We start from the raw sequence: 28,000 nt of genomic DNA on the forward strand, positions 1-28,000 counted from the left end.
AAGGGACAAGCCTGGGTGGATTTGAAAGGAAGGGAATGGAGATTTGGGTCCCCATCTGCCTCTATAAGCCTTTTTCAGCAAGTGCCTGCACTTCCTCCTTCTAAAATTGTTAATGTGAAACCTTATGCCTTACCGTAGGTGCCAGGGAGGGGATCGCTCCGGTAATAGCAGAGCTGAGGGAACAAGGGATGATCATTCCAACTCACCCTATAATTCACTGGTGTGGCCAGTCCATAAACTTAACAGGAAGTGGTGACTGAAGATTGAGTATACGTGATTAAATGCCAATACAGGTCCTCTAACAGCTGCAGTACCTGACATAGATGAACTGAAGAAGGAGAATTCAACAGATGAACTTGTGGCTCCAAGACTGGTGTTACTGGCAGGGCTTTGGATTTTTCAGTCACAGGTTAGTATACAGGATTTCAGAACTGTTGACAACAGATGGGATTCACCTGTCCCAGAGGGATAAAAGGATCTTGGGGCAGGAGTTAGCTGGGCTTCTTGAGAGACATTTAAACTAGATTTGAAGGGGGAAGGGGACAAAACTGGAACTCCCAGATATAAGCCCCAGGAAAGATTGCCAGAGTTTGTGGGCTGTTGTGCCAGCAACAAACCACACCCTGCTATCCAAGTGGAGGCAAGGGATGGAGAAATGCAGCACAACAAAGATGCAAGGGATATTGATGGATCAGTAACCATGGTAACACCTGTGAAAGGTCAGACCGGACTTAGGACCTGTAAATGCAAAAAGGTGCTGGGGACATCAGTCCATCTGAAGTGCATGTATACCAATGCACACATCATGGGTAACAAACAGGAGGAGCTTGAAGCCATGATGCAACAGGAAAAGTATGATGTAGTTGCTGTCACAGAAACATGGTGGGATGTCTGCCATGACTGGAGTGCACCAGTTCATGGCTACAAGCTCTTTAGGAGGGACAGACAAGGAAGGAGAGGTGGTGGGGTGGCGCTGTATGTTAGGGACTGTTATGATTGCTTTGAGCACAAGTATAGTGAAGACAGGGTAGAGTGTCTTTGCGTTAGAATCAGGGGGAAGGCCACCAGGGCAGATGTTGTAGTAGGAGTCTACTATAGACCACCCACCCAGGACAGAGAGGTGGATGAAATATTCTGTAGGCATTTAGGAGAAATCTCACGATCACTTGTCCTTGTTCTTGTGGGAGACTTTAACTTCCCAGACATCTGCTGGAAATACAACACAGCAGAGCAAGACCAGTCCCAGAGATTCCTGGAATGTGTGGGAGATGATAACTTCCTGACACAGCTGGTGAGTGAACCGACCAGAGAAGGTGCCCTGCTGGATCTCCTCTTTGTGAACAGAGAAGGACTAGTGGATGATGTGGAGGTCGGAGGATGACTAAGGCACAACGATCATGAAATAATAGAGTTCTCTATTCTTAGAGAGGCCAGGAGAGGGGGAAGCAGAACTGATATCCTGGACTTCCAAAGGGCTGACTTTGTCTTGTTTGGGGACCTGCCTGACAGGATCCATTGGGAGATAATCCTGAAGGGTATAGGGGTCCAGGAAGGCTGGGCACTCTTTAAGAGGGAAGTCTTAATGGCACAGGAGCAGGCGGTCCCCAGGTGCTATAAGAGAAGGCCACCCTGGCTGAACAGGGAGCTTTGGCTGCAACTCAGGGAGAAAAGGAGAGTTTATGGCCTTTGTAAGAAGGGGCTAGCAACTCACAATGATTACAAAGATGCTGTGAGGCTCTACAGGGTGTAAATCAGCAGGTCTAAAGCCCAGTTAGAAATTGATCTGCCTTCAGCAATCAAGGATAACAAGAAATGTTTCTATAAGTATGTCAGTAGGAAAAGAAAGACCAGGGAGAGTCTCCATCCCCTGCTAGATACAGTAGGAAACATGGTAACAAGTGATGAGGAGAAGGCTGAGGTGCTTAATGCCTTCTATGCCTCAGTCCTTAATAACAAAACTAGTTGTATTGAGGGAATCCAGCCTCCTCAGCCAGAAGACAAAGATTGGGAGAACGACCCTCCCGCATTCCAGGAGGAGATAGTCAGTGACCTACTGCATCATGTAGATACAGACAAGTCTATGGGACCGAATGGGATACACCCGAGGGTGCTGAAGGAGCTGGCTGGGGTGCTCACCAAGCCGCTTTCCATCATTTACCAGCAGTCCTAGCTAACCGGGGAGGTCCCGACAGATTGGAAATTGGCCAATGTAACGCCCATCTATAAGAAGGTTTGAAGGATGATCCAGGAAATTACAGGCCTGTCAGCTTGACTTCGGTGCCTGGGATACTGATGGAGCAGCTCATCCAGAGTACCGTCTTACAACACATGCGGGACAACGAGGGGATCAGGCCCAGTCAGCATGGGTTTATGAAAGGCAGGTCCTGCTTGACAAACCTGATCTCCTTCTACGACAGGGCGACCTGCTTATTGGATGAAAGGCTGTGGATGTAGTTTACCTTGACTTCAGTAAGGCCTTTGACACTGTTTCCCACAGCATTCTCCTGGCAAAACTGTCTGCTTGCGGGTTGGATGGGCACACGCTTTGCTGGGTAAAAAGCTGGCTGGATGGCCAGGCCCGAAGAATTGTGCTGAACGCAGTTAAATCCGGTTGGTGGCCCGTCACAAGTGGTGTCCCCCAGGGCTTGGTTTTGGGGCCACTCCTGTTTAACGTCTTTATTGATGATCTAGACGAGGGGATTGAGTGCCCCCTCAGTCAGTTTGCAGATGACACCAAGTTGGGTGGGAGTGTTGATCTGCTTGAGGGTAGGGAGGCTCTGCAAAGAGACCTGGACAGGCTGGAGCGATGGGCTGAGGCCAACTGGAGGAGTTTCACTAAGGCCAAATGCCGGGTGCTGCACTTTGGCCACAACAGCCCCCAGCAGTGCTACAGGCTTGGGGAGGCGTGGCTGGAGAGCTGCCAGTCAGAGAGGGACCTCGCGGGGGGGGGGGGGGGGTGATTGAAAGCTGGCTGAACATGAGCCAGCAGTGTGCCCAGGTGGCCAAGAAGGCCAATGGCATCCTGGTTTGCATCAGAAATAGCATGGCCAGCAGGGACAGGGAAGTGATCTTACCCCTGGACTTGGCACTGGTGAGGCCGCACCTCAATTACTGTGTTCAGTTTTGGGCCCCTCATTCAAAAAAGGACATTGAATGACTCAAGCATATCCAGAGAAGGGTAGCGAAGGTGGTGAAGGGTCTGGAGCACAGGTCTGATGGGGAGCAGCTGAGGGAACTGAGGGGGTTTAGTCTGGAGAAGAGGAGGCTGAGGGGAGACCTCATTGCCCTCTACAACTACCTGAAAGGAGAGTGCAGAGAGGGGGTATTAGTCTCTTGAACAAAGGAACAAGCAACAGGACAAGAGGGAATGGCTTCAAGCTGTGCCAGGGCAGGGTTAGACTGGCTCTTAGGAAGGATTTCTTTCCAGAATGGGTTGTTGGGCGTTGGAATGGGCTGCCCAGGGCAGTGGTGGACTCCTCATCCCTGGAGGGGTTTAAGAGTCGGGTTGACCCAGCACTGAGGGATCTGGTGGAGTTGAGAATGGTCAGTGTGAGGTCAATGATCAGACTAGATGATCTTCAAGGTCTTTTCCAACCTTGATGATTCTGTGATTCTGTGATTCTGAGAGCTGGCTGGGGTCATTGTAAGGCTGCTTCTGGTCACCTCTGAAATGTCAGGGTAAACAGCGTGGGAAATGACAGATATTGCACCCATTTTCCAGCAGAGCAACAAGGAGCATCCATGGAACTACAGGCTGGTCAGTCACATCTCAGTCCCATAGAAGGTGATGGAGCAAATTCATTTGAGTAATTCCTTTGCCCACATCCATCAGCTGTTGCTCTCTGAGATGCCCTGGGGTAGGTGAAGTACCCACAGGGTACTTGGAAAGGTGACCGAGGACCTATGGGAACCCTTCTGGAGCATTCCCTGGTCACCAGGAAAAGGATCTCCAGACACCTCAGTGGAGACAACTCCTGTCTCTCCATTAGCTAGGAGTGGAAGTCTAGACAACTTGATTTGACATAAACATCTGCCCAGAGGTGTCTGATGTTGGGGGAGACATTTCTTCACCTAAGAAGGAGTCACTCTTCGTTTACCCTAGAGGGAAGTAAAAGGGAGTGTTCATGGATGATCCAGAGACCCCTTTGAGGAGACACTTGTCACATCCCGCTCAAATGAGGGAGACAAGTGACTCAGATTCGCAGATCCCCAGTGGAACGGACAATGGTGAGACAAGTCTCAAAGTCCAAACATTTATTAACTACCCACAGTGTACTAATTTAACACATGATATTTGGCTGAGTATATAGCACGTTGTGGCAAGCAATACAATATGCCTTGCATTTCTTAATGGTATTGAAGGAAAAAAGGGGAAATAGGAAAGGAGGGAGATAGAGGGAATAGGTAAATAGAGATCACTGGTCTGGGTTTCTGCGTCGATCCCGCCAGCTAGTGTTCCAGGAGGCATCCGTCTTCTTTGCATCACTGCACTCTCCAGCCCCGCCCCCCCCCTTCTTTCCCTCCTTCTTGATTTATACACACTTTCCTTGGGTCCGTCCCCTAGGTCGACCCACATACCTACGTATCCCATGTACGGGGAGGGGCAAGGTGTTTCATGGGATGATGTAATTAGCATGATCTTGTTAGTCTTTTTTAACATATTGAGGGGTGTTAACTTTAATATGCATTTTGTGGTTAATGAAGCAAAGGTCCTTCACCGGACAGATGGCCCTTGAAATTTGACCAGGTGCCCCAGAGCAGAATTGTCCTGTCTCCACAGGGGTCCCTCCTTCAGCTGCATCTTGTGCTATTGGGGCAGCCTTATCAGCTTCGACCTACACACTATCCACCCCATGACTAACAATTTCATCCTGCAAGCATTTGAGACATTCCTTAGATCAGCCTCAACTTTTATTGCTTTCTCAGTCTGTTGTTCATATACCGTGTTTCTCACAGGCCTGGTCTTTCATCTCTCACAACACTGTAACACAGATGTCTAGAGACAAGTGCAAATCTGGCCACCCAAACCCAGGGTGTTTCACTGCAGGTGGTCACCCAGCTTCTCCGTATCAAATGAGAGACCCTGTCACCTTAGTGGTGACACTCTTTGTGCAAGGGGTGAGGAGTGGCAAGGCTTCTGGGTGGGGAGGGGTTTTAGTGTGCTGGGATCTCTGCAAGATAAAAAAGTATCTTTCATTTATGCTGCAGGCGTGAGTATGATAGATATGTTTAAAAAATATCAATAAAAAAGAAACAAAGAAAAAATGATGAAAGATGGAAAACCAGTAAAATTTTTAAGATTTTCACCTTTTTATTAATGCTTTGTGTTTATTTCCTCCTACTTAGTTTAGCTCTGCTTTGTTGTGGTATACCAGTCTTTGGGGGCCTTTCATTAATGTTTTTTTAATGACTATATTAAAAGACAAAAATATTTGCAGAACCAGGGTGCGATGTAGCTACAGGGACACAGATGCCCTAAGTCACAGGGAAAGAGATGCCTGGTGGCAGTGCAGGTGTCCTGGGCCCCTCTGCCTGGCCTCTACCAGCAGCTACTGAGGGGCTCTGGTCTCCTGCAGGAGACCTCCTGGCCTGTGACTGCGGCCAGACCCAGGGAAATACGTCAGATACACCGGGACATCTGCAAGGGGCACTTGATGTCCATGGTGAGACAGCTGAGCTCTGCCTGGAAACTGGAGGAACTCCCTGAGACTTTTAAAAAACACCTGAGCACCTTTTCCTCAGCTGAGATGACTGAAAACTTTGAATACAGTGATGATGTTTTTCCACCATGATCAAATGGGAATTTCTAGGAAGATTATTAAATGAAACTGAAGCTCTGAGCTTCAGGGAGTTAGAAGCCTGCCCTTGTCTTTCAGCAGTCTAATTCTCTCTTCAGCCACCTCCTTCATTGTGTTCATATCTCTCATTTCCCATCAATCTGTCTGAAACATTGCTAGTGAGGTTCTCCCCTGGGGATGGTGAACCTCAGTGGAGGCAGCTTCCCCTTAGCACACAGTTGAGCAGTGGGGGTTGTTGTTTGTTAAACTTTCCCATGTTTTCCTTCTGTTTATTTGCAGTGAAGAGAAATTCTGCTGTGCCTGTGTGCAGCCAGGTCTGTGAGGGAAGCCAGTGGGAGCTGGTGCAGAGGAGCTGTAACCTCCAGCTGCAGCTGGGGTGGAAAAGTCTGATGTCAGAAGTGTTACAAGTCCCAGGGGGCCGATGGGAGAAATGACCAGGCTGGGGAGGTGAGGAATCAGGTTGTCCATGGAGTGTCTCACCTCCAGGAGGTCCTACCCCTCCTGACAGCAGTAGGAGACCCCCTACATCAACATCATTTAAGAGAATGCTGCCATCACTTCTTCTGAAAATACTACAAGATACTTAATAGTAAAAAATACTTCTGTATTAAGTGCTCAGTGAAAACTTCCCCTTTACATGCAATCCAGAGACCTCTCCAAGTAGGTACCCAAATCTTGAAGATTGAAGGAAATAACTGAAAGAGACATGGCTTTTTGCATTTTAATGAGCCCCATGGTGTCTTTGGAGCTGAGACCATGAGCCTTAGACACTGAGAGGAGCCTGAACCAACGGCTGAAGAAGTCAAGGTCAGAAGCAATGCCTACAGTTCCAAGGAGCGTTAATGGGTCCCACTGAGGGCCATCCCCAACAAAGCCTCCCCAGGGGCTGGTTAGAGCAGAAAGGTGGGGGCAGGAATAAGAGGTAGGCAAACACAGTTTAAAGGTGGTTCTGATGCTTAGTCTGCCTTAATATGTTGAAGCCAAATGGCCAAAGCCTGACCCGCAGCCCCTGGGAAGGAAGATCCTGTCCCTCACCTGTTACCCAGGGCTCTTCCTGCGGCAGTGTCATGTGACAATGTGCAGTGTCAAGGGCAGGACGATGGTATGACACTGATGGGTCTGTCCTGGGTGGGGCAAGGAGGCCATGAGATCCTTGTGCCGTAAAGTTGAAGTTTATCCTGGTAGGCCTTAGCTATAGAGGCGACAACCATAGGAAAGTGGGAAAAGACCTTGGCCCTGCTGGGGGCTCTCAGCTATGCCTTCACCTGTCTCTAGCACAGGCTTTGCTCAGTGTCCCACACCTGCAGCTCTTTCCCTACAGGATCTCAACATCACCATTTTTGCATATAGCACATACTACAGTATAGCACATGTGGCTCTGCCCACTAATCCATTGTTTCTCAGCTGATGTATCACCTCTTCCCAGGCAGAGCTCCATGCATTCCCACTGCTCTCTCATGTGCAGGGCAGCTCCCCTTCCTCGCCTTTTCAGCGTGTCCTTCTAAAACACCAGCATTCATCCATCACAGCACTCAGTGGTGTCAGCAATGCCCCACATCTTTGTTATCCAAATGCGACTAGAGCTCTGTCACTGCACACGGACATCTAATTCCTGTTGTTTGCTCTCCACGCTGTGAGAATTACTGTGCAAGCTCTCAAAAGAAGTGTCCAGCCATGCCGATCTCCCAGAAAGGGCAGGAGAGCATTTCCATTGTGCTGTCCTGTGGGAATCTCCTTCTTTATGTGCATATGTTTGAGGTGTTTCCTCCTAAGCTCTGTTTTTGTTATTACCATGTTCCTTCTGGTCTCATCATACAAGACCCTTTCCTTGAAAGCCTCTCCACCACTTTCCCACGTGACTGTTGGCCATTGTGTCCTTTTATCCACACTTTCAATTTAAAGTCTTCTTAATATGATGCCCAGTCTTTTAAAAAGGATAGTTTTGTCCGACTTCATCAGGTGAATCCCATCTCTTCCTCAGCGAGGGTCTCAAGATCATAGAAACCCATTACTAACTCCAATGGTACAGCCAATTGTCTACCTGCAAGTTCTGTTCCCTTCTCAAACATTTTCCACCCACCAGCTGGACGGAGAAGATCACCTGTGCCCACATGCCTTTGAACATTGTGTCCAGAGTCATTTCATCATGGTTGATACTTGTCAGGTGTCCTGGGGCAGTTTCAGCAGTGCTTGTGTGGAAGAGCAGCTGGGGTAACATTCCAAGGTTGGACAAGCTTCAGCAGCTTCTCAGCAATGCACCCTTGGATGAAGGAGAGCTGACAGGGCTCCTTGAAACCTGCTGGAGCAACAAAGGCAGCAACAATGGAGAGACATCAGTAAAGGAGAGGAAATGCTGGGGGAAGAGAGTGGTGGGGTAGTTGTGTTGGTGTCTACACCCTGTTGAGGAACAGACACACAAGACACTGTGGGACACAGTGGACACAGCCATGTCCTCTAGGATACAACATCTCTGTGCGTAATTCTTAATTTTTCAATTCTTGAAAATAGTGACATTTTCAGAGTATATCTTAAAAAAGGAAGATTTACACATTAAATTAGTTCTTTTTAAATTTTGTTTTTACTATTTTATTCAGTTTTCATTTTCCAGATCAAGAAATATCTACATTCTCCATTTTACATTGACATTGTGTGTGCCCTGATGGAGTCTGAAAAAGCATGCAAGAAAAGCAAGCTCAGGGAGGTCACACACTCTATGGCCAACCTTTGTCACTATGTCCCCAACACTGAGGTCTCTCTTCTCAGACCCCTCGGCTTTTTCAGATCCAGTCTGTAGCTGAAGGTTGCAGCTCATTTGCACCAATTCCCGCCTGCTCCATTTGGAGAACTGGCTGCCCACACCCACAGAAAGTTTTTTCTTAATTGCCAAAAAAGAACAATAAAGGAAACCATAGTTCAACAGAAAAAAAAAAAAAAAAAAGTCTTTAGCACCTCCCCTTTCCACAGTGGATGACTCTATGAGGTGTGTGTGACAAGGGGTTGGTAGCTGGAGGGGCTGCAAGCGTGGCTCTGTGGGACGAGGCCAGGGGTTGCCCTGTGCCACACAGATCTGTTTCCAGCTCCGCAATGGTCTCAACACAGGACACAGATCAGCCCGTCAGCAAAACTGGTTGTGCCTCTGTGAAAACATATTCAAGAAAGGGCAGGAAACACCAGACAGGTAGAGGTGGAGGGAACAAATACAACGAGAAACCATGGAGGGAAAACCAGGGTTGGAAAAAAAGGAGTTGTTCCATAGTGGAGCAGAACATCCCTGCAGCCCATGGAGGATTAGTGCCAGAGCAGAGAAAATCTGTTATGTACTGGTTATGACCCCCAATCCCAAACGCCTCTGCACTGCTCAGGATGGGGGAGAGGAGCCTGGAGTGAAGGAGTGAAGCTGAGACTGGGACAGGGGAGAGGAAAACTGTTGTTTTAATATTTGTCTTTTTTCCCCCATTACATGAATTCATAAGTAAATCTGTTCTAATTGACAATAAATTGAGTAACTTTCTCCCAAGTCAGATCTTGCCTGCAAAGGGAACTGGGAAGTGATGTCCCTGTCCTTGTCTCCACCCAGGAGCTTTCTCATTCCCATTCTTCTTGTATTCTCCCCCATCCTGCTGGGGTGGGAGAGGCAGTGAGCGAGCAGCTGGGTGGCAGTTTGGTGATTAGCCACGGTTAACCCACCACAGCAATAAGATGCCTCGGCTGGTGGATGAGGGCAGAGCAGGGAAGGTGTTTCACCTCCGTATTAACAATTCTTTTCACGCTGCATCCCATCACATCCTGATAGGTGTGAGTGAGGTGGACTGGAAACAGGGTGAATGGCCAGATCCAGAAGGCCATGGCCAGTAGCACAAAGTCCCCTTGGGAGCAGGGCACCAGTGGTGAACCCCAGTGGCCAATAATGAGTCCAGTCCTGTTTAACAGATGGGTTTGCAGATGGGAATGGGAAGGGATGGGATGCAGATGGGAAGCTCGAGGGAGCTTGTGACGTCAGGGTGTGACACTCTGTGAGTGAATATGGACAGAGTCTGGGGCAGGGGGTGCTTTTGGGGTTTTTGGGATCTCTGCTTGACAAAAAATGTGCTTTCCTTTGGACTAAGGCCATCTCCAATATGGAAATTGGCCGTCAGAGGAAGGTGAGGTGGACTTAATATACAACAGAGGAGTGTATTTTATTTGTGATTGAACCATGTCTTCCCTTGATTTAGCTTTTTGCTAATTAAACATCTTTCTGTATCTGCGTGTAGCTCTATTTCCAAACACAGCAGGTGGGAGTTGGTGTCAAAGGGCTGAAGGATGGAGCTACAGCCTGTCCTGGAGAAAATTCAGATTGAACAAAGATGCTGGAGGTCCCAGAGGGCTGATGAGAGAAATGTGGAGTTGGAGGTTGGAAAAAAGATTGCCCCCAGAGTGTCTGACATAGAGGGTCTTGGCTTCCCTGCATATTCAGACTCTATCAGGAGATGCTCAGGATCAATATCCATCGGAGTTTGCTGATGTCACTTAATGTGTGAGCAGAAAGATAAGGAGTAGTGGAAAAAGAAGAAATTGTTTCTTATTGACATGTATGACTGAAAACTTTTCACTTTGACTGAAAGACTGAAACCTCTCAAATTAACCACTTCAGAAGTGAGGAATTAAGTTCTGCCTAGAGACTTGGCTTGTCAGGGGATTTGTGTGTTAATGAGCCCTCTGGTGCCAAATTCCTGAACTGCAGGTCCAGAAAAGGGATTGAAGTGGCCTCTGGAGAAGGGAAAGTCAGCAGCAAACCTCCAAGTTTCTGAGGGTGTTAGTGATCCCCAGCGAGGGCCATGACTGAAGAGGCCAGGGAGGGAATGAGGAGACAAGGTTCCTGTCCCTGGGGGCTGGGGAAGCAGGAAGTCAGAGGCACTGCTTATGGGTTGCAAATCAAATGTTCAGGTGACTGTGAAAGGCCTTGATGGGTTTCATCAACAGGATGGTCGAGCCCTGACGTCCATACCCTGGGTACGGGGATCATTTTTCCTCCTGGGATGCTCAGGGCTCTTCCTGGGGTCAGTGAGATGCAGGGGGGTGTGATGTTGATGCAGGACAGTGGTAGGACTCCCCCCAGGCTCTGTGGAGGGTGGGAGAGGAGGCAACAAAGCACTGTGGCTGTAGGAACTGGTGTCCTCTCAGGGTCCTCAGTGGAAGCGACAGCAGCCATTGCTGAAAGCACAAGGACTGTTGGGGATCCCAGCCTCAACCAAGGAGCCATCCCCACCACAGGCTGTCCCACACTTTCCTATGCCTGTGCCTGTTTCTCTGCAGATTTTAACCACCACCCCTTCTTCCCCTCCTCACTCTGACCCCATGCTGTCTCCCCAACATTTACTGATGACTCTATTTCTTGAAACATAAAAATCACTTTCTGAGGTTTGCCAAAGGCTGTGAGATCCCCATAACCTCTGCAACATCTTCCAAAGCCCTGATAATGCTCCTCCATTGCCAAAGATGTCCCAGCCCCCAGCGACACTTGAATCCTCTATTGAGTCCCATGTCCCAGCACTGAACTGCACATCCTCCTTCTTCTGCTTCCTCAGAAACAAAACTCAACCTATCTCACCTCAGTATGACACACTCGCACGTCCTGCTACTTCCCATCTTCTTCCTGCCTTTTACACACACACCTCTCTCTCCCTGCATTCCCATGTGTCCCACCAACCCTTCTGCTTCCCCTGCAGAGATGGAACCTCAGCACAGGACGTTATCAAATCCTCCAGGTTCATGGATGTTTCCCGAGGTCCATCCAAGTGTGGGGAGCAAAGGAAGAAATGAGAGGTGTCTCAGCCTCCCCATCAGTCCCAGGGCTGAGAGCCAGCCATGGCATGAGGAGACAGGGACCAGTGACACCCTGTGTCCCCTGCTCCTGTCTCCAAGGCATCCTTATTGTCCACTCCCAGCAAGCCCCTCTGTGCCAGGCCTTCTCCAGGAAGAGACTCCTGTCCCAGAGGCTCCTCAGGCTTCTCCAGTTGCCCCAGCAATAGAGAAACTTGCCCCGAGCTGGTGCACGCAGAAATAGGTTTCTCTTGGTTATTTCTTACCCCCTGGAAGCACAGCGCTGCTCCTTTGCTCTTCTCGGGTGATGTCGCTGCCTACAGACAAGCTTTAACCAGTGAAATATTTCCATGCTGATGTGACCTGTCACTCCTTCCACCTCCTTGTGCTCTCCACAGGGCCTTGAGTTTGTGGTGCTGCTCTGTAGAGCGATTGGACTGTGGTGCCTGAAAGCCATGGGGTGACAGTCCCAGGTAGATCCCTGTGATCATTCACCATCTCCAGGGGAACTGGGCACCCACGGAGGAAGGGTCAACCCAGGCCCATTCCCTATACACATAGCCCCAACCCTCCTGCCATGGAGAACGCAAGCACAGCAGCTCGGCCTTGTGGGGGCAATTTCTTCAGCCTGACCTCAGCTTTGGAAGAAGAGCCCAACCTCCAGACATTGAGGAAATCCCCTTTTATTACAGAGATGCCACATGGGAGGCCAATGGTAACATCATGCCAGACACACGAGAACAGACCTCTGGGTCAGACAGGCTGATTCATGCCTCTGGGGAAGTGAAGTGGGTGCAGACATGGACAAATATGGTTATCACAGATAAAATGCCCAAAGCACAGGAGGTTCCCAAGATGAATATGAAATCACTTCTGAAGAGACATGGGCAGGTTAATGGTGCTGAGAAACAGCTGATTGAATCAGCTTTTTCAATGTCTCTTTAAGCTTCTGGTTCCTCATGCTGTAGATAAGGGGGTTCGTTGCTGGAGGCACCACTGAGTACAGAAATGATATCACCAGGTTCAGGGATGGGGACGAGATGGAGGGGGGCTTCAGGTAGGCAAACATGCCAGTGCTGATAAAGAGGGAGACGACGGCCAGGTGAGGGAGGCACGTGGAAAATGCTTTGTGCCATCTCTGCTCAGAGGGGATCCTCAGCACGGCCCTGAAGATCTGCACATAGGACACCACAATGAAAACAAAACATCCAAAAAGTAAACAGGCACTAGCCACGATAAGCCCAAATTCTCTGAGGTAGGAATGTGAGCAGAAGAGCTTGAGGATCTGGGGGATTTCACAGAAGAACTGGTCCACAGCATTACCTTGGCAGAGTGGTAGTGAAAATGTGTTGGCCGTGTGCAGCACAGCATAGAGAAACCCAGTACCCCAGGCAGCTGCTGCCATGTGGACACAAGCTCTGCTGCCCAGGAGGGTCCCATAGTGCAGGGGTTTGCAGATGACAACGTAGCAGTCGTAGGACATGTCAGTGAGAAGAAAATGCTCTGCTGGCATGAAAAATAAAAAGAAAAATTGCTGGACAGCACATCCTGGGTAAGAAATCTCCCTGGTGTCCCAGAGGGAATTGTGCATGGTTTTGGGGAGAGTGATGGAGATGGAGCCCAGGGCAAGGAGGGAGAGGTTGCGGAGGAAGAAGTACATGGGGGTGTGCAGGTGGTGGTCACAGGCGATGGTGGTGATGATGAGGCCGTTGCCCAGGAGGGCAGCCAGGTAGATGCCGAGGAAGAGCCAGAAGTGCAAGAGCTGCAGCTCCTGTGTGTCTGCAAATGCCAGGAGGAGGAACTCAGTGATGGAGCTGCCATTGGGCATTTGCTGCCTCTGTGCATGGGGACCTGCCCAATAAGGAAAAGGCAGTGAGAAGTTAGGGCAGAGTTCTCTGAGTAAAACCTATTCCAGATCTCATGGAAACCCCTCAGTTGCCTTGACCCTTTCAGGGAGACCTTTGTCAGGTCCTTTCTATGAGCTCTGTTTGGTGCTGACCTTGGTGCCGTAAGGAGCACGTGTCTCTGTTGTGTCTCTGCAAATGCCAGGAAGAGAAATTTGGTGACGGAGCTGTTGTTGCACATTTGCTGCCACTGGATCTGGCAGATTGTTACAGGAAGAAAAGGCAGTGGTAAGTGTGAAGAGAGATCTCTGAGCAAAACCTGTGCCGTTTCTTTGTAGACCCTCTTCCTGCCCCACACACAACTCTTTTTTTTGCCTCTGGGGGAACCCTTCATTCAGACTCCTGACTTAAGCTTCATTTTCTGCAGCTAATGCTGTGATTTCATGCTGTGATGGGCAGGGCCTCTGCCCATGGGAGCTTGAGAAGTCAGCCCTGCCCAACTGCAGTGGGTACGTGGGAATGTGGCAGGGGGAAGAGGGGCTAGGTTTCATATTAAGAATTAGTCAGATGAAATCACTCCTCATTTAGAAGGGTTTATCAGAATCTGCACTCCTAGTGCTAAGGAATATAGGTGGCAGAAAGTAATTTTAGGCAATCTTTTTTTTTCCTACCTTCCCTATTATGCCCTTTGAGCGTTCTCTGAAACCAGAAATCCTGAAAAATTCTGCTGCACTCAGAGAGAATGGCTGTGAGACTGGAGAAGCAACAGGATTCCCTGTGGCCTAGTGAAGGGAGCTGGTCGAGCCTGTTTCCAGCTGCCTTGTGCTTGCACCTTCCTGAGGTGGAGGGCAATCACCCTCCCGTGTATCTCTGAAAAGACACCAGACACTGCTAAGAGCAGAGGGATACACTGCAGATCACTCAATGTCTCACTCTTTCTTAAGGTCTCAGCATTCCACTTCGAGCCCAGAACACACACGGCTCATTTCACTAACCCAAGAGCATTTCCTCAGTCGCAGTATCTCTGCGCTTCTCTATGGGGCTTTAAGATAAACCAGAGGTGCTCTGAGATAGGTTTGCATCCTTGAGGGCAGCTCACAGCTTGGAAGGACACCTCAAGGGGATAGCCAAGTGTCCTAATGGTGGTGCCTCAGTAAGTAAGAGTTAGTTCATAGCCCAGCCCCAGAGATTGTATTGACCAGATCTCCACAGGTGAGAGGAAAGCTGGGACACTTGTTGCCATGGTCACAGCTGCGTGAAAGGGCCCACAAGATCAGTGTGTGAGTCTGCAGCTGAAACTCCCATCCCCAGAGAGCCTGACAGCAAGAACGAAATAACAACAGAAATAACACAGACAAATGGAGAGCCAAGTTAAACGTGAGGGTCTGTCTGAGAGAGGTCAGGGCAGGGGCAGCCTCAGGACAGTGTTACCCTTCCCCAGCTGTGCTCACCACCTCCCAGACACCAACATTGCTGGGCAGCTGCTGCCAGTCCCTGTGCTCTGCAGAGGGAACTGGGCACGGGGCTGGAGAATTGCACCACGGCTCTGCTGCAGCTTGGGCTGCAGAGGAGGAGGTTCATGCCTTGGACCCCACTGCCCTGAGGGCAGAGGCTTTGATGGGTGGGAGAGGAGGAAGCAAGGGGGCTTGCTTAGAGGAAGGGGTCTGCACTGGAGGGGATGATATGGAGATTTCTGAATTCTCCCTGCCATGTTTCTGTTTGCATTTTCTCTCATTCCCTGACCATATCCCTGCTGTCTGGAGTTTTTCCTCCTGGAAGGTGTTTCCCTGTGCCAGGTCTTTCCCTGTCATCATGGACAGACGCTGTCCCAACCTTTGTGCATTCACCTTGGCCCTATAGTAACTTACCTGTTTGCAGGGCACTGGCTGGGCACATATTCCTGTTTCCAGGTAGAAAAGGGCAGGTCAGAACAACCCTGATGGGTGATGCTGGTGCTGCCTATAGGCAGGGGAGTGGCTGAAGGCACATTACGTGGCTGCTATCAAAGCTACTGCTCACTCAGAGTTACAGCTCAGCAGTCTCAGTGACTCCTTCAAGCACAAGAACTCCTTTTCCTTTTCTCCCCCCAATTTCCGAAAAAGGAGGAAATTGTAAACACAGACTCAAAAGAGCTCCTTATCTTTATAGTAATCCCTGCCTTGACCTTCCTCTTAAAATGATGCCTCTGCCAATGTCCAGAGGAGATCTGGAGCTGTGAGCAGCCCTGACCCATGCAGCACCCTCTCCACAGCAGAAGGACCCTGCCCTACCAGGGGTCTCTCCTTCCCACCACAGCTTCTCCCCACAGAGCCATGGGGAGCTCCCCGGGCAGGCTGAGTGCTGACCCTGGCAGGCAGCAGAGTCCCTGCCCCAGCACACAGCCTCCGGGCTGCAGGGACCGACCCTGCTCTGAAGGACAGTCCTGGGCACCCCTGGCTGCACCCGTGGCTGCACACCCCTGCAGCCGTCCCTGGGAGAAGGCAGCCGCCATGGCCTGTCCCTCTGACAGTGCAGCAGGGAAGCCCTGCTCTGGAGCACGTCCTCCTCCTCTAGACACGAGGGAGATTCCTGGCAGCTGTGCTGGTTTCACCAGATCCCTCTACCAACTGCAGCTGCATTGCCCTGCACCCAGAGACTTACTGTGTCAAGGACTGGGAAGATTTCTCCTCCAGTGAGCTCTCAGCATCCTCCCACTCCTGTCTGCCTTTCCCCTCTCTGTGCCCGGCTCCTCTGCCCTCGGTACCTGCAGGCAGTGCCCTCAGCCCTGCTCCACTTTGCAGAGGAGCTGCTCCTGGGCAGAGCTGTCTCTCTGCAGTGCAGCCCACTTGCCCTGAGCTCCCTCCGTCCCAGGAGCCCAGCCCAGCTCTGCAGCAGAGGACCAGTCCAAGGCATTTTAATGACACCTCAGGTGGGTTTGGTGTCGAGTCCATGAACCTCAGACACTGAGTAGCTGATGAAGAAATCTCTGAGGAAGTCAGATTCAAACTGCAAAGTTTCTTGTGGCTTTAATGGGTCCCACTGAAGGACACTGTTGACAAAGCCTCCCCAGGCTCCACTTAGAGCAGAAATGTGGAGGCAGTGATGGCAGGTAGGGAAAAGCAAAGGAAAGGTGGCTCTGATGCTGAGGAAACCTGCATGTGTTTCATGAAACGAAAGGACCAAGCCCTGACCCCATTAACCAAAGGGCCAAGCTGTGACCGCCAGCCCCTGGAAAGGGAGATCCTGTCCCTCACACATTGCTCAGGGCTCTTCCTGGGGCAGTGGGTGATGGAGATGTGCACCTGCCAAGCTCCTGAGTAGGGACAAGGGGGCAATGAGGCCCCAGTCCTGCAGGGGACTGTGCCTCCTCATAGGCATCAGTGGCAGAAACACCAGCCATGGCCAAAGTCAGGGAGAGGTTGACTTTGTTGGGGGCTTTCATCTTTTCTACAACCCTCTCTCTTACCAACAACACTCCACCACAGGCTGTCCTATGGTGTTGCATTACCTGTGCCTCTTTCCCTGCAGGCTGTACTCACCCACCCAGTTGCCTCACCTTGTTCTCACCTGAGCATCTTCCTTCCTTTACTGATATCTTCCTGTCCTCAATGGCTGTCTTTGAAACCTTGTTTTTTTGTTTTTGAAATCTTCTAAAACCCTTGGGCCACCCAGACTCCTTCTGGGTGATGCACTGCAACACAGCACTGCCCTTGGAGTTAATACTTATTCTCCTTGTGTCCAGTTTGGACTTCCCCAGCTGCGATTTGTGACATTATTGCTTTATCATATTTTGCACTATGAAAAAAAGCTCCACCGTCTCTGAAGCCTCTCTTCAAGCACTCTCAGGCTACTCTTGTTCTGTCCCGAATCTCCACACCACTGATCCCAGGGAGTTCAGTTTCTCTATCTGGGCGTGTTCCTGAGGCCACTAAACCCCATCTTGGGAGACGTCTGGGCACTTTCCAAGGTTTTTGCATATAAAAATGTAGTTGTCATAGTCTAAGAAAGACAGAATGAGACTTTTTACCATGGACTTAGTCCCAGAACAAGGGGCAACGGCTTTAAACTGAAGCAGAAAATATTTAGATTTGATATAAGGAACAAATATTTTATGAGTGTGTTGAGACACTGAAAGAGGCTGCCTAGAGAGGTTTCAGGGAGGGGGCATCCACAACTTCTCTGGGCAACCTGTTCCAGTGTCTCACCACCCTCACAGTAAGTAATTTCTTCCTTATATCTAATCTAAATGTACCTGCTTTCAGTTTGAACTCATAACCTCTTGTCCTGTCCCTACACTCCCTGATAAAGAGTCCCTCTCCAGCTTTCCTGTAGGCACCCTTTAAGCACTGGAAGGCTGTTATAATGTCTCCCTGGAGCCTTCTCTTCTCCAGGCTAAAAATCCCCAACTCTCTCTGCCTGTCCTCATAGGGGAGGTGCTCCAGTCCATGTCAGTGAATTTTCTGAGGATGTGCTCGATCCCACACTCCATGTCACCAGTGAAGATGTTAAACAGCACTGGTCTCAACACCAACCCTGAGGAATGCCACTCGTCAGCACTCTGCTTTTGGACATCGAGCCGCTGACTGCAACTCTTTGAGTAAGACTGTCCAGCTAATTCCTTATCACTGAGTGGTTCATCCATCAAATCCATGTCTCTCCAGTTTATAGACAAAGATCTCATGTGTCAAATGTTTGTACAAGTCCAGGTAGCTGACATCAGTTCCTCTTCCAACTGTTCTTTTGGGGTCCAGCGAGTGGTGAGACTGGTGTGTGTGCATGTCACATTGGTGTGTATGTCGGTGGGTGTAACCAGTAGTGAACATCAAACCTGAGCAACAAGTGACTAGAAGAGGCCTGGGAGCCCAGTATTTTTGAGAGCCTAAGACTGGATTGGATAATGGAGAGCCCAGAGAGTCTGCAGGTATCTCTTGGAGGAGTAAGGTTGCCCAAACCACCTCCTGGAGAAACTGTCTCAACTTGGTTGTCTGGTGCTTGGTTTTGACCTAGAGCAGAAATTGTCCGTTAGAGATAAGAGCATCAGGAATGCATGAAGTTGTATCTGGAAATGGACAAGGAGTCGACTGAGAGCTGAGAGGTCAACACGAAAGGGAAGAACAACATGGGCAATGCTGTGGTGGGTTGATGTCTGCTCCAGACGTCCTGGTCAGGAAGAGGAAGTAGATGAGGCCTTCTTCAGACAATTGGAAGAAGCCTCATGTTTACAGGCCCTGGCAGTCATGGAAGACTCACACTTTCCCCATATCTGCTGAAGGGGCAACAGAGCAAGGTGCAAGCCACACAGGCTGCTTTTGGAGCTTGTCCTGAGAAGGGTGACTGAGGAGGCAGTGAGGTGAGGTGCCCTGTGGGACTTCATACTTACAAACAATGACGAGGTGGACAGGGATGGAACGGTCAGAGGTGAAAAGGTAGAGCTGAGGCTCCTGAGAGAAGGGAACAAGGCTTCATGAGAGCAGGCTTTGGCCTGCTGAGGGACTTGGCTCGAAGAATCCCATGGGATATCACCCTGCAGAGAAGAGGGGTGCAGAGAGCTGTTTGATGGTCAAGGATCTCTTCCAGCTGAGAAGGATGCACCCCAACATGCAGGAAGTCACGCAGACATGGCAGGAGGCTGGCAGGGATGTGAAAGGAGCTCCTGACTGAAGTGAAGCATGAGGAGGCAGCACAGAGAAGGTGGAAGCTGATGCCTTCCAGCCTCAACGGTTCAGTTGTGCTGGAGAGAGCCATTGGTGTCTGTGTGTGTGCTTGTCTGTGCGCGGGGGAACAGGTGGATGAGGGGATCCCAGGGACAGGTTCTGGAATGATGGAGAGTGTAAGACCAGCTCTTGGAGGGAGCCATTTTGTCTGTGTGTCTATTTAGGTATATATTTTGCAGTAATGGAGTATAGCATAACAAGAGCCCACCCTTGTTTCCCTTTCTCTACTCACCATGGTTTTGAATGGCCTAGAAGCCTTTGCCTGCACCACGGGTCTTCCCTTGACAGTAATGCATGCGTTGGGCAGGGAGGCTGGGTCAGTGCAGGGACAGGGCTGGCTCTGACAGGGGCCAGGAAGCAGCTGCCAGCAGGTGACAGCAAGGACAGTTTACAGGGGAGAAATTTATAGAGATTGACTTCATTGTTTTTAGGAAGGCAAAGCTTGCTTGGAGCCAGTGGTGGCAATGGAAGTCAAGAGCAAAACAATGAGCTTCAGTGGCTCATTAGAGGCCAAGAATGAACAAGGGAAATGCAGGGCTGGTGCTGAATGGGGAGGGTGATTTCACAACAGTAGACACAGATGGGGCTGGGGACTCAATGCCATCCTTGCCTGAGTCTGTACTGAAAAGTTCTCCAGGCCTCAGTGCTCAGGGAAAGGGCTAAACGAGCAGGAGAGCACGTACTGGCAGGAAGCTCAGGAAATGCAGCAAGGACAAGTGCCAGTGTGTGACCCTGCAGGACACCCCCTGGCAATGGCACAGGCTGGGGGCTGCCTGGCTGGGAGAAGCCCCGTGGGAAAGGTCTTGGTGGGTTGGGCAGGAGGCAGCCGTGTGCCCTGGCAGCAAGGGAGGCCAGCTGCCCCCAGGGCTTGATGGCCAGGAGTGCGGCCAGGAGATCAAGAGAGGGCATTGTCCAGGTCATTGCGTCCAGATTTCAGACCCCCAGGACAGGAATGATGTTGGCAAGCTGGAGGGGGTTTGGTCAATGGCCCCCAAGATAGGCCGGGCCTGGAACACTTTGCCTGTGAGGAGAGGCTGAGGGAGCTGGGCTTGTTCAGCCTGGAGAAGGGAGGGCTGAGGGGGACCTCAGTGCAGCCTGGCAGCACCTCCGAGGAGGCCATAAAGAATAGAGAACTAGGGTCTGCACCATGTTGCACGTTCAGAGGATGGAAGAAGAGTGTTGGGTGAAAGAGGGGATGTTCAACCTGGTGAGAAGGAAAAGATTTTTCACCCATCTCAGGGCTAGTCCTGAGCAGGGTATCCATGACCCCTGCCTGCCCTTCTGTCTGCCATGGTCGGTCAGGTCACAATAAGCCTTTGGAATCAGAACCCACGTGGGCCTCTTTAACCTGCCTCACCCCCCCCCCTCCCCGAGGATGTAATTTCTGTTGGGTGGGTTCACTGATGTGCTGGATGACCTCACAATACCTGCTGGCCAGCATGTCTCCTGAGCACCAGGCAAGCTGCTGCACTGGAAGAGACCTCATAACCATCCCCATTCCAGCCAGCTCCCCTTGGCCTGCCTCTCCCCTTCCTCTCTGTCCTTGTTTTCTCTCTGCTGGGATGAGCGGTTCGTGATGAACGTCTTGTCCCCAAATACCTGAGGCCAGCTGCTGACAAATCAGGCCTCTGTAACAGTCATGGCCTCACAATCAACATCACATTTTGTGGTGCCTTTGCCCGTGTCTTCCCATCCACTCCCTTGACTCCTCATCGCTGCTGGACCCCATGTTCAGCAGCCAAACCCAGCCCCTTCACTGGCCTTTTCCTCTCCCCTGCCCCACCGGTTGGCAGAGACAGGGTGGGACGTGTCGCGTTCAGGCTTTGCAGTGCTCATGCAGAATTATTGCAACAAAGTCGGTGCTGAGATCAGACTCAGTGCTGTGGAGCAGACCCCAACAAGAAATAACAGTGTTCAACAGTAGATTTGCAGTGGTGGCAACCATGTTGGTTTTGCAAGGGGGGTTCTGTCCATTTACTCAAAGGATCTGCTACTACCAAGATGCACTTGGTGTTTCAAGCTGTCACTGCCAGTGGTCCCACAAAATCAATCTGCAGCTGTGGCCATGGGTCTCCAGTCTCTGGTTCTGGGCTGGGGTTTTTACTCCAGTGTAATCTGCACTGGTCACGGCACAAGACAGACAGCTCCTACCCCAGAGATCTACATTCTTCTTCGTTTTAGGCCAGCACTCACTGTCCCTCACTCTGTTCAGAGTGTTTGCCTCAGCTCATGGATGAGCTTGATGAGATTCTCCTTGAATATTCTCAGGCACAATCCAATGCTTATTGCCTTCTGCATCTACAGCATAAGAAATATTCCTTTCCCTTACTATGTGGATTGACCTGATGGGTCTTTTCACACGACTCCCTTGAATTTCCCTGGTTGGAAGGTGACATTTTCCCAAGTTGGGTCAGGATGATGGGCTCTGTCACAGCCACTTGAAGTCACTCGTTCTGGAGTTATTCAGCCTTAGTTTACCCCAGATGACCCAAGATTGTTCATGGATGCTCCTGTGCCTGCTAATAACAGGGCCAAGTTTCTTGGGTTCTCAATAGCTTCTTCAGCTGTGGGTCATCCCCAAGAATCTACTGGCAAGGGTACCAGGATCCCTGGTGCCAGCCCACAGGAACCTGGGCCTTCCCAGTAGAACCTATGGATCTTGACCAAGACTTACTCTTGAGTTCTAAGACTGCAGGGAATGCCTTGCATTTATTGTCACTTTTGCTGGGGACTGTATGCTTCTCTGCTAATAACTGAGCTGCTCTTCCTGCTTTCTTGAGGTCATTTTCTAAAAGCTTTTTTTTCCATTTCTAAATCTTGTACTTGTCTGACATCTAACTCCAGCTTTTTATTTTGTAAGTAGAGCCTATGTCTGTGGACCCTACTCTCTTCCACTCTTTTGATTAAGACGGGTCTCTTAATTTCAGAAATTCTTCAACGTTGTATCCCATGGGATTCTTCCAAACACGTTCCTCAGCAGGCCAAATCCTCCTTTCCTGAAGTCTTACTCTTGGCCTTGTTCCCTTCTCTCAGGAGCCTCAATTCTACTTTTCCACCTCTGACTGTTACATCCCTGACCAGCTCTTCCTTGTTTCTAAGCATAATTTCCTACAGGACACCTCCCCTCACTGGCTCCTCAGTCACTCTTGTCGGGATGATATTGTCACTTAACTCCAAAAACCTTGTGAATGGCTTGCACTTTGCTGTATTGCCTCTTCCGCAAATATTGGGATAGTTTAGGTCTCCCATGAGGACCAGGGCTTCTTCTAGTTAAATGAAGAAGGTCCATCTACTTCATCTTCTTCATCAGGGGGTCCGTAGCAGACATCCACCTACCAAAGTGTTGCCCATGATCCTTCAGCTCAACTGACTCTTCATCCATCCCCAGGCAGAGCTCCAACATCCCTGCTGTTCTCTGCCATAAAAGGCAACTTCCCCTCTGGGTCCAGCCCCATAGCTTATCAGTAACAGACCCCAAGGACCCCACAGTTTCTCCAGGAGAGGGGATTTGTAGTGCCCTGCAACTCCTCATGCTGTTCTCTTCTGAGAGACAAACCAATTAAAATGAACTAGCTGCACATAAGCATGAAAAGTTGACCAAATGGAGCTTCAGTTAGTGGGGACCTTGAGAAAATATGCGGTTGGGCAAATGCAGTCACCTGCAGTTTTACAAGGAAAAGGGGCCAATCCTACATCAGTGTGGGGAGGGAACAAATAGCCTCATTCATCAGGACAGGCTGGGACATGACGAGCTGGTGTGGCTCCACACACATGGGTGTGTCCCAGGGTGTGGCTCCCCATTTTGGAGAAGTAGGGAGGGCCTGGAGAGTGTTGAATGAAGGTCTATCAAGGTGGGGTTCAGGACCTAGTGCGCATGACCTGTGTCGGGTGTCTAAGGGACCTGGAGTTCTTTGGCTCAGTGGTGTGGAGGCTCCAGGCACTATAGGAGTAGCCTGAGAGTGACTGAGGGGTGATTTGAGAGATGATGGAACTTCTCTTTATAGTAAGATACAGCATGAGAAAGGACTAATGCCACAAAGTGCAGCTGGGGAGACCCAGACTGGACACAGAGAAATGTCACTCGAAGGGCAGTGTTGTGGTGTAACAAGTCATCCAAAGCGAGCCTGGAGCAGCCCCAGACTTTGTATTTCATGGAGCAGCCAGGGAGGATGGAGAGATATCAGAAAAGGAAGGGAGATGCTCAGGTGAGAGCAAGGTATGGTAGCCGGGTGGACATCTACAGCCTACAGAGAAAGAGGTGCAGGTGTGGGACACGGTGGGACAGCCTGTGGTGGAGACAATAGAGGGATGAGGAAAGTTTGAAAATCCCCCAGCAGAGATGAGCTCTTTCTGCCCTTGGCTCTGGCTGTTGTCTCTGCCACTGATGCCAACGAGGAAGCACCTTCCCCTTACAGCACTGGGTGTCATGGCCTCCCCTTCCCCACCTGAGTGCCTTGCAGTTGTTGTACCATAGTCCTGCCCTTGGCATTGACCATTCCCACATCACACTGCTTGAGGAAGAGCTCTGAGCAATGTGTGAGGGACAGGATTCCCCCTCCCAGAGGCTGGGGGTCAGAGCTTGGCCCTTTTGCTTAATGTAACACCTCCAGTTTTACTCAGAATCTGTTCCACCTTGACATGGCCTTTGTTTACCTGTCATCTCTGCCTGGAGTTTTCTGCTCTAACAAGCCCCTAGGGAGGGTTTGTCACTAATGGTCCTCACTGGGACCCATTAAGACTCTAAGGGACTTTGTAGTTTGCATCTGGCTTTGACTTCTTGAGAGACATCTTCATCTTCCTATCACTCTCTGAGGTTCATGGACTCAGCATCAAATCCACCTGAGGGGTCATTAAAATGCCTTGGGCTGGTCCTCTGCTGCGGAGCTGGGCTGGGCTCCTGGGATGGAGGGACCTCAGGGCAAGTGGGCAGCGCTGCAGAGAGACAGCTCTGCCCAGGAGCAGCTCCTCTGCAAAGTGGAGCAGGGCTGAGGGCACTGCCTGCAGGCACTGAGGGCAGAGGAGCCGGGTACAGAGAGGGGAAAAGCAGATGGGAGTGGGAGGATGCTGAGAGCTCACTGGAGGAGAAATCTTCCCAGCCCTTGACACAGTAAGTCTCTGGGTGCAGGGCAATGCAGCTGCAGGTAGTTGTGGTAGTTTAGTCCCTGCTGGGGCCTGAGACCATGGGGCCGCTGCCCCTCCCCCATAAAGGGAGTGAAACACAAAGTCCCGGGGCTGAGATAAGGAGACGTTTAATACAACAGTGCAACAGCAACAAAACAAACAACAACAATAACAGTAATAACAATGAACAGAGCAAGGTATGTACTGATACAGTAGTGAGAGGAACAGCTGCACAAACACACGTGCTCACCGATTCTCCCGTGCTTGGGGGCCAGGAGGTGACGTCAGCATGGTATATGAATAACCCATCTAGAGCTTCCCCCCCACTGCTGGGGAAACTTAACCCTATCCTAGCTGAACCAGGACATAATCCACCTTTTTATTCTATACAACCTGTGTCACATCCAGCTGCCATTTAGCAATTAACAATAACGAAGAAGAATTAACAAAAGCACGGTATAATTCACAGTGTGTTTTCACCCAAAATCAAGTCCCCTTGTGGTATGCATTGGACCTCTCCATCCTTCTGCATCACCCACCAGGTGCACCCAGGTCCTTGAGCAAAAACAAGCCCGTGGATGTGTTTGCCTTTGTCTGGCGCAGGACTAACCCAGACCATTTTTCCCAGCACATCCCTCATGCTCACCACAGGGACTTTATCCCCGTCTACAACATGTGGAAGTTTTGACTGAGCCGGGCCAGCTCGATTGCCAGATCCTCTTGTGTTCACTAACCAAGTGGCCTTTGTCAGATGTGTGTCCCAGTGTTTGAAGGTTCCACCCCCCATTGCTCTCAATGTAGTTTTTAACAGTCCATTGTAGCGCTCGATCTTCCCAGAGGCTGGTGCGTGGTAGGGGATGTGGTAGACCCACTCGATGCCATGTTCTTCTGTCCAGGCATCTATGAGGTTATTTCAGAAGTGAATCCCATTGTCTGACTCAATCCTCTCTGGGGTGCCGTGTCACCACAAGACTCGGTCTTCAAGGCCCAGGATGGTGTTCCAGGCGGTGGCATGGGACACTGGATAAGTTTCGAGCCATCCAGTGGTTACTTCCACCATTGTGAGCACGTGGCACTTGCCTTGGTGGCTCTGTGGCAGTGTGATGTAGTCGATCTGCCAGGCCTCTCCATATTTATATTTCATCCATCGATCTCCATTCCGCTGGGGCTTCACCCGCTTGGCTTGTTTGATTGCAGCACACGTCTCACATCCGTGGATGATCTCTGTGATGGTGTCAATGGTGAGGTCCACCCCTCGATCTCGAGCCCACCTGTATGATGCATCTCTGCCTTGGCGGCCCGAAGTCTCATGGGCCCACCGGGCTATGAACAGTTCACCTTTATGCTGCCAGTCCAAGTCCACCTGAGCCACGTCGATCTTAACAGCCTGGTCAGCCTGCTGGTTGTGTTGATGTTCATCAGTGGCCTGACTCTTGGGTATATGGGCATCCACATGGCGCACCTTCACAACGAGGTTCTCCACCCGGGCTGCAATGTCCTGCCATACTTCAGCGGCCCAGATGGGTTTGCCCTTGCGTTGCCAGTTGTTCTGTTTCCATTGCTGCAACAACATCCACAGGGCACTTGCCACCACCCACGAGTCAGTGTAGAGATAGAGCCTCGGCCACTTTTCTCGCTCAGCAATCTCCAAAGCCAATTGGGTGGCTTTCACCTCTGCGAACTGGCTCGATTCACCTTGTCCCTCAGCAGCTTCAGTGACTCGTCGTGTGGGATACCACACAGCAGCCTTCCATCGTCGATGTTTCCCCACAATGCAACAAGACCCATCAGTGAACAGGGCATATCGCTTCTCCTCCTCTGGCAGCTCGTTATATGGTGGGGCCTCCTCAGCACGTTTCACCTCCTGTTCTGGTGACATCCCAGCATCTTTGTTCTCTGGCCAGTTTATGATCACTTCCACTAATCCTGGGCAGTCAAGGTTCCCTATTCGAGCCCGTTGTGTTATTAACGCAACCCATTTACTCCACGTGGCATCTGTTGCATGATGTGTGGAGGAAACCTTTCCTTTGAACATCCATCCCAGCACCGGCAGTCGGGGTGCCAGGAGGAGCTGTGTCTCAGTGCTGACCACTTCTGAGGCAGCTCGAATTCCTTCGTATGCTGCCAGTATCTCCTTCTCAGTTGCTGTATAGTTAGCTTCAGAGCCTTCGTATCCCCGGCTCCAAAAGCCTAGAGGTCGGCCTTGGGATTCCTCATCTGCTCTCTGCCAAAGGCTCCAGGTAGGGCCATTCTCCCCGGCTGCAGTGTAGAGCACGTTCTTAACCTCCTGCCCTGTCTGGACTGGCTCGAGGGCTGCTGCCTGGGCAATCTCCCGCTTAATTTGTTCAAAGGCTTGTTGTTGCTCAGGGCCCCGTTCAAAATCGTTCTTCTTGCGTGTTACGTGGTAGAGAGGGCTCACAATCAGGCTGTAGTTTGGGATGTGCATCCTCCAGAACCCCACAGCGCCCAGGAAAGACTGAGTCTCCTTTTTAGTGGTTGGTGGGGCCATGGCTGTTATCTTGTTTATCACCTCCATTGGGATGTGGTGACGCCCATCTTGCCATTTTATTCCTAGGAATTGAATGTCCCTTCCAGGCCCCTTAACTTTCTGTTGCTTGATGGCAAAACCAGCCTTCAGAAGGATTTCAATTACCTTCTTTCCTTTCTCAAAGACTTCCTCAGCTGTGTCCCCCCATACAATGATATCATCAATGAACTGCAGGTGTTCTGGAGCCCCACCTTTCTCCAGTGCAGTATGGACCAGTCTATGGCAAATGGTGGAGCTGTGGTTCCACCCCTGGGGCAATCGATTCCAGGTGTACTGGATACCCCTCCAAGTGAACGCAAACTGTGGCCTGCACTCTGGTGTTATTGGGATGGAGAAGAACGCGTTAGCAATGTCAGTCGTGGCGTACCACTTGGCTGCCTTCGACTCCAGCTCATATTGGAGCTCTAGCATGTCCGGCACTGCAGCACTCATCGCTGGCGTAACTTCATTCAGGCCACGGTAGTCCACGGTTAGTATCCATTTGCCATTAGACTTTCTCACTGGCCATATAGGGCTGTTGAAGAGTGAATGAGTTTTGGTAATCACCTTCTGGCTTTCTAGTCGACGGATCAGCTGATGGATGGGGACCAGGGAATCTCGGTTGGTACGGTACTGCCGCCGGTGCACCATCTTGGTAGCATTTGGCACTCGTTGCTCTTCAGTCTTAAGAAACCCCACCACCGAGTGGTCCTCTGAGAGGCCGGGTAAGGTGGACAATTGCTCAACCTCCTCCAGGGCAGCTATACCAAAGGCCCACCGGTACCCTTTTGGGTCTTTAAAGTACCCTCTCCTGAGATAGTCTATACCTAGGATGCACAGGGCATCTGGGCCAGTCACAACAGGGTGCTTATGCCAGTCCTTCCCAGTTAGGCTCCCTTCAACTTCTAATAGGGTCAGCTGTTGGGATCCCCCTGTCACTCCGGAGATGCAGACGTGTTCAACCCCACTGTAGCTTGATGGCTTCAGGGTGCACTGTGTGCCAGTATCTACCAAGGCCTTATATTCTTGTGGGTCTGATGTGCCAGGCCATCGGATCCACATCGTCCAGTAAATCCGATTATCCCTTTCCTCCACCTGGCTGGAGGCAGGGCCCCTCTAATCCTGCTCACCATCACTCACTTGTCCTAAGAATGACTCCTGCAAGAATGACTTACCGGTCTCCTCAAGAGGGTCAAGAATAATGTTGGCCATTCT

At 50.5% G+C, this 28,000-nt stretch overlaps 1 protein-coding gene and 1 long non-coding RNA gene across 2 annotated transcripts in view; one reads left to right on the plus strand and one right to left on the minus strand.

Moving 5' to 3' along the window:
* The window catches only part of LOC141937094 (uncharacterized), a 786,032-nt gene that overhangs the window by 494,681 nt on the left and 263,351 nt on the right, over positions 1 to 28,000 (plus strand). The window lies entirely within an intron of this gene.
* Positions 12,493 to 27,997, minus strand: LOC141937073 (olfactory receptor 14A16-like). Its single transcript, XM_074854476.1, has 7 exons — positions 27,961 to 27,997; positions 27,415 to 27,498; positions 19,370 to 19,449; positions 18,804 to 18,864; positions 15,313 to 15,403; positions 14,644 to 14,695; positions 12,493 to 13,506 (listed from the first exon to the last, which is right to left on the minus strand). The coding sequence occupies exons 1-7, from the start codon at positions 27,995 to 27,997 to the stop codon at positions 12,493 to 12,495; spliced, it is 1,419 nt and encodes a 472-aa protein (XP_074710577.1).

The sequence above is a fragment of the Strix uralensis genome, chromosome 37, assembly GCF_047716275.1.
Source record: "Strix uralensis isolate ZFMK-TIS-50842 chromosome 37, bStrUra1, whole genome shotgun sequence".
NCBI lineage: Eukaryota > Metazoa > Chordata > Aves > Strigiformes > Strigidae > Strix > Strix uralensis.

Bases quoted from the DNA above. Each gene is read 5' to 3' on its own strand.
- LOC141937073 (XM_074854476.1), bottom strand. From the start codon at position 27,997: ATGGCCAACATTATTCTTGACCCTCTTGAGGAGACCG. The intron at 15,404-18,803 runs GTAAGTATGAAG...CCCTGCCTATAG, and splicing joins TGTCCACCTCGTCATTGTTT to GCAGCACCAGCATCACCCAT. The intron at 13,507-14,643 runs GTCAATACAATC...GATCTGGAATAG, and splicing joins CTCTCACCTGTGGAGATCTG to GTTTTACTCAGAGAACTCTG.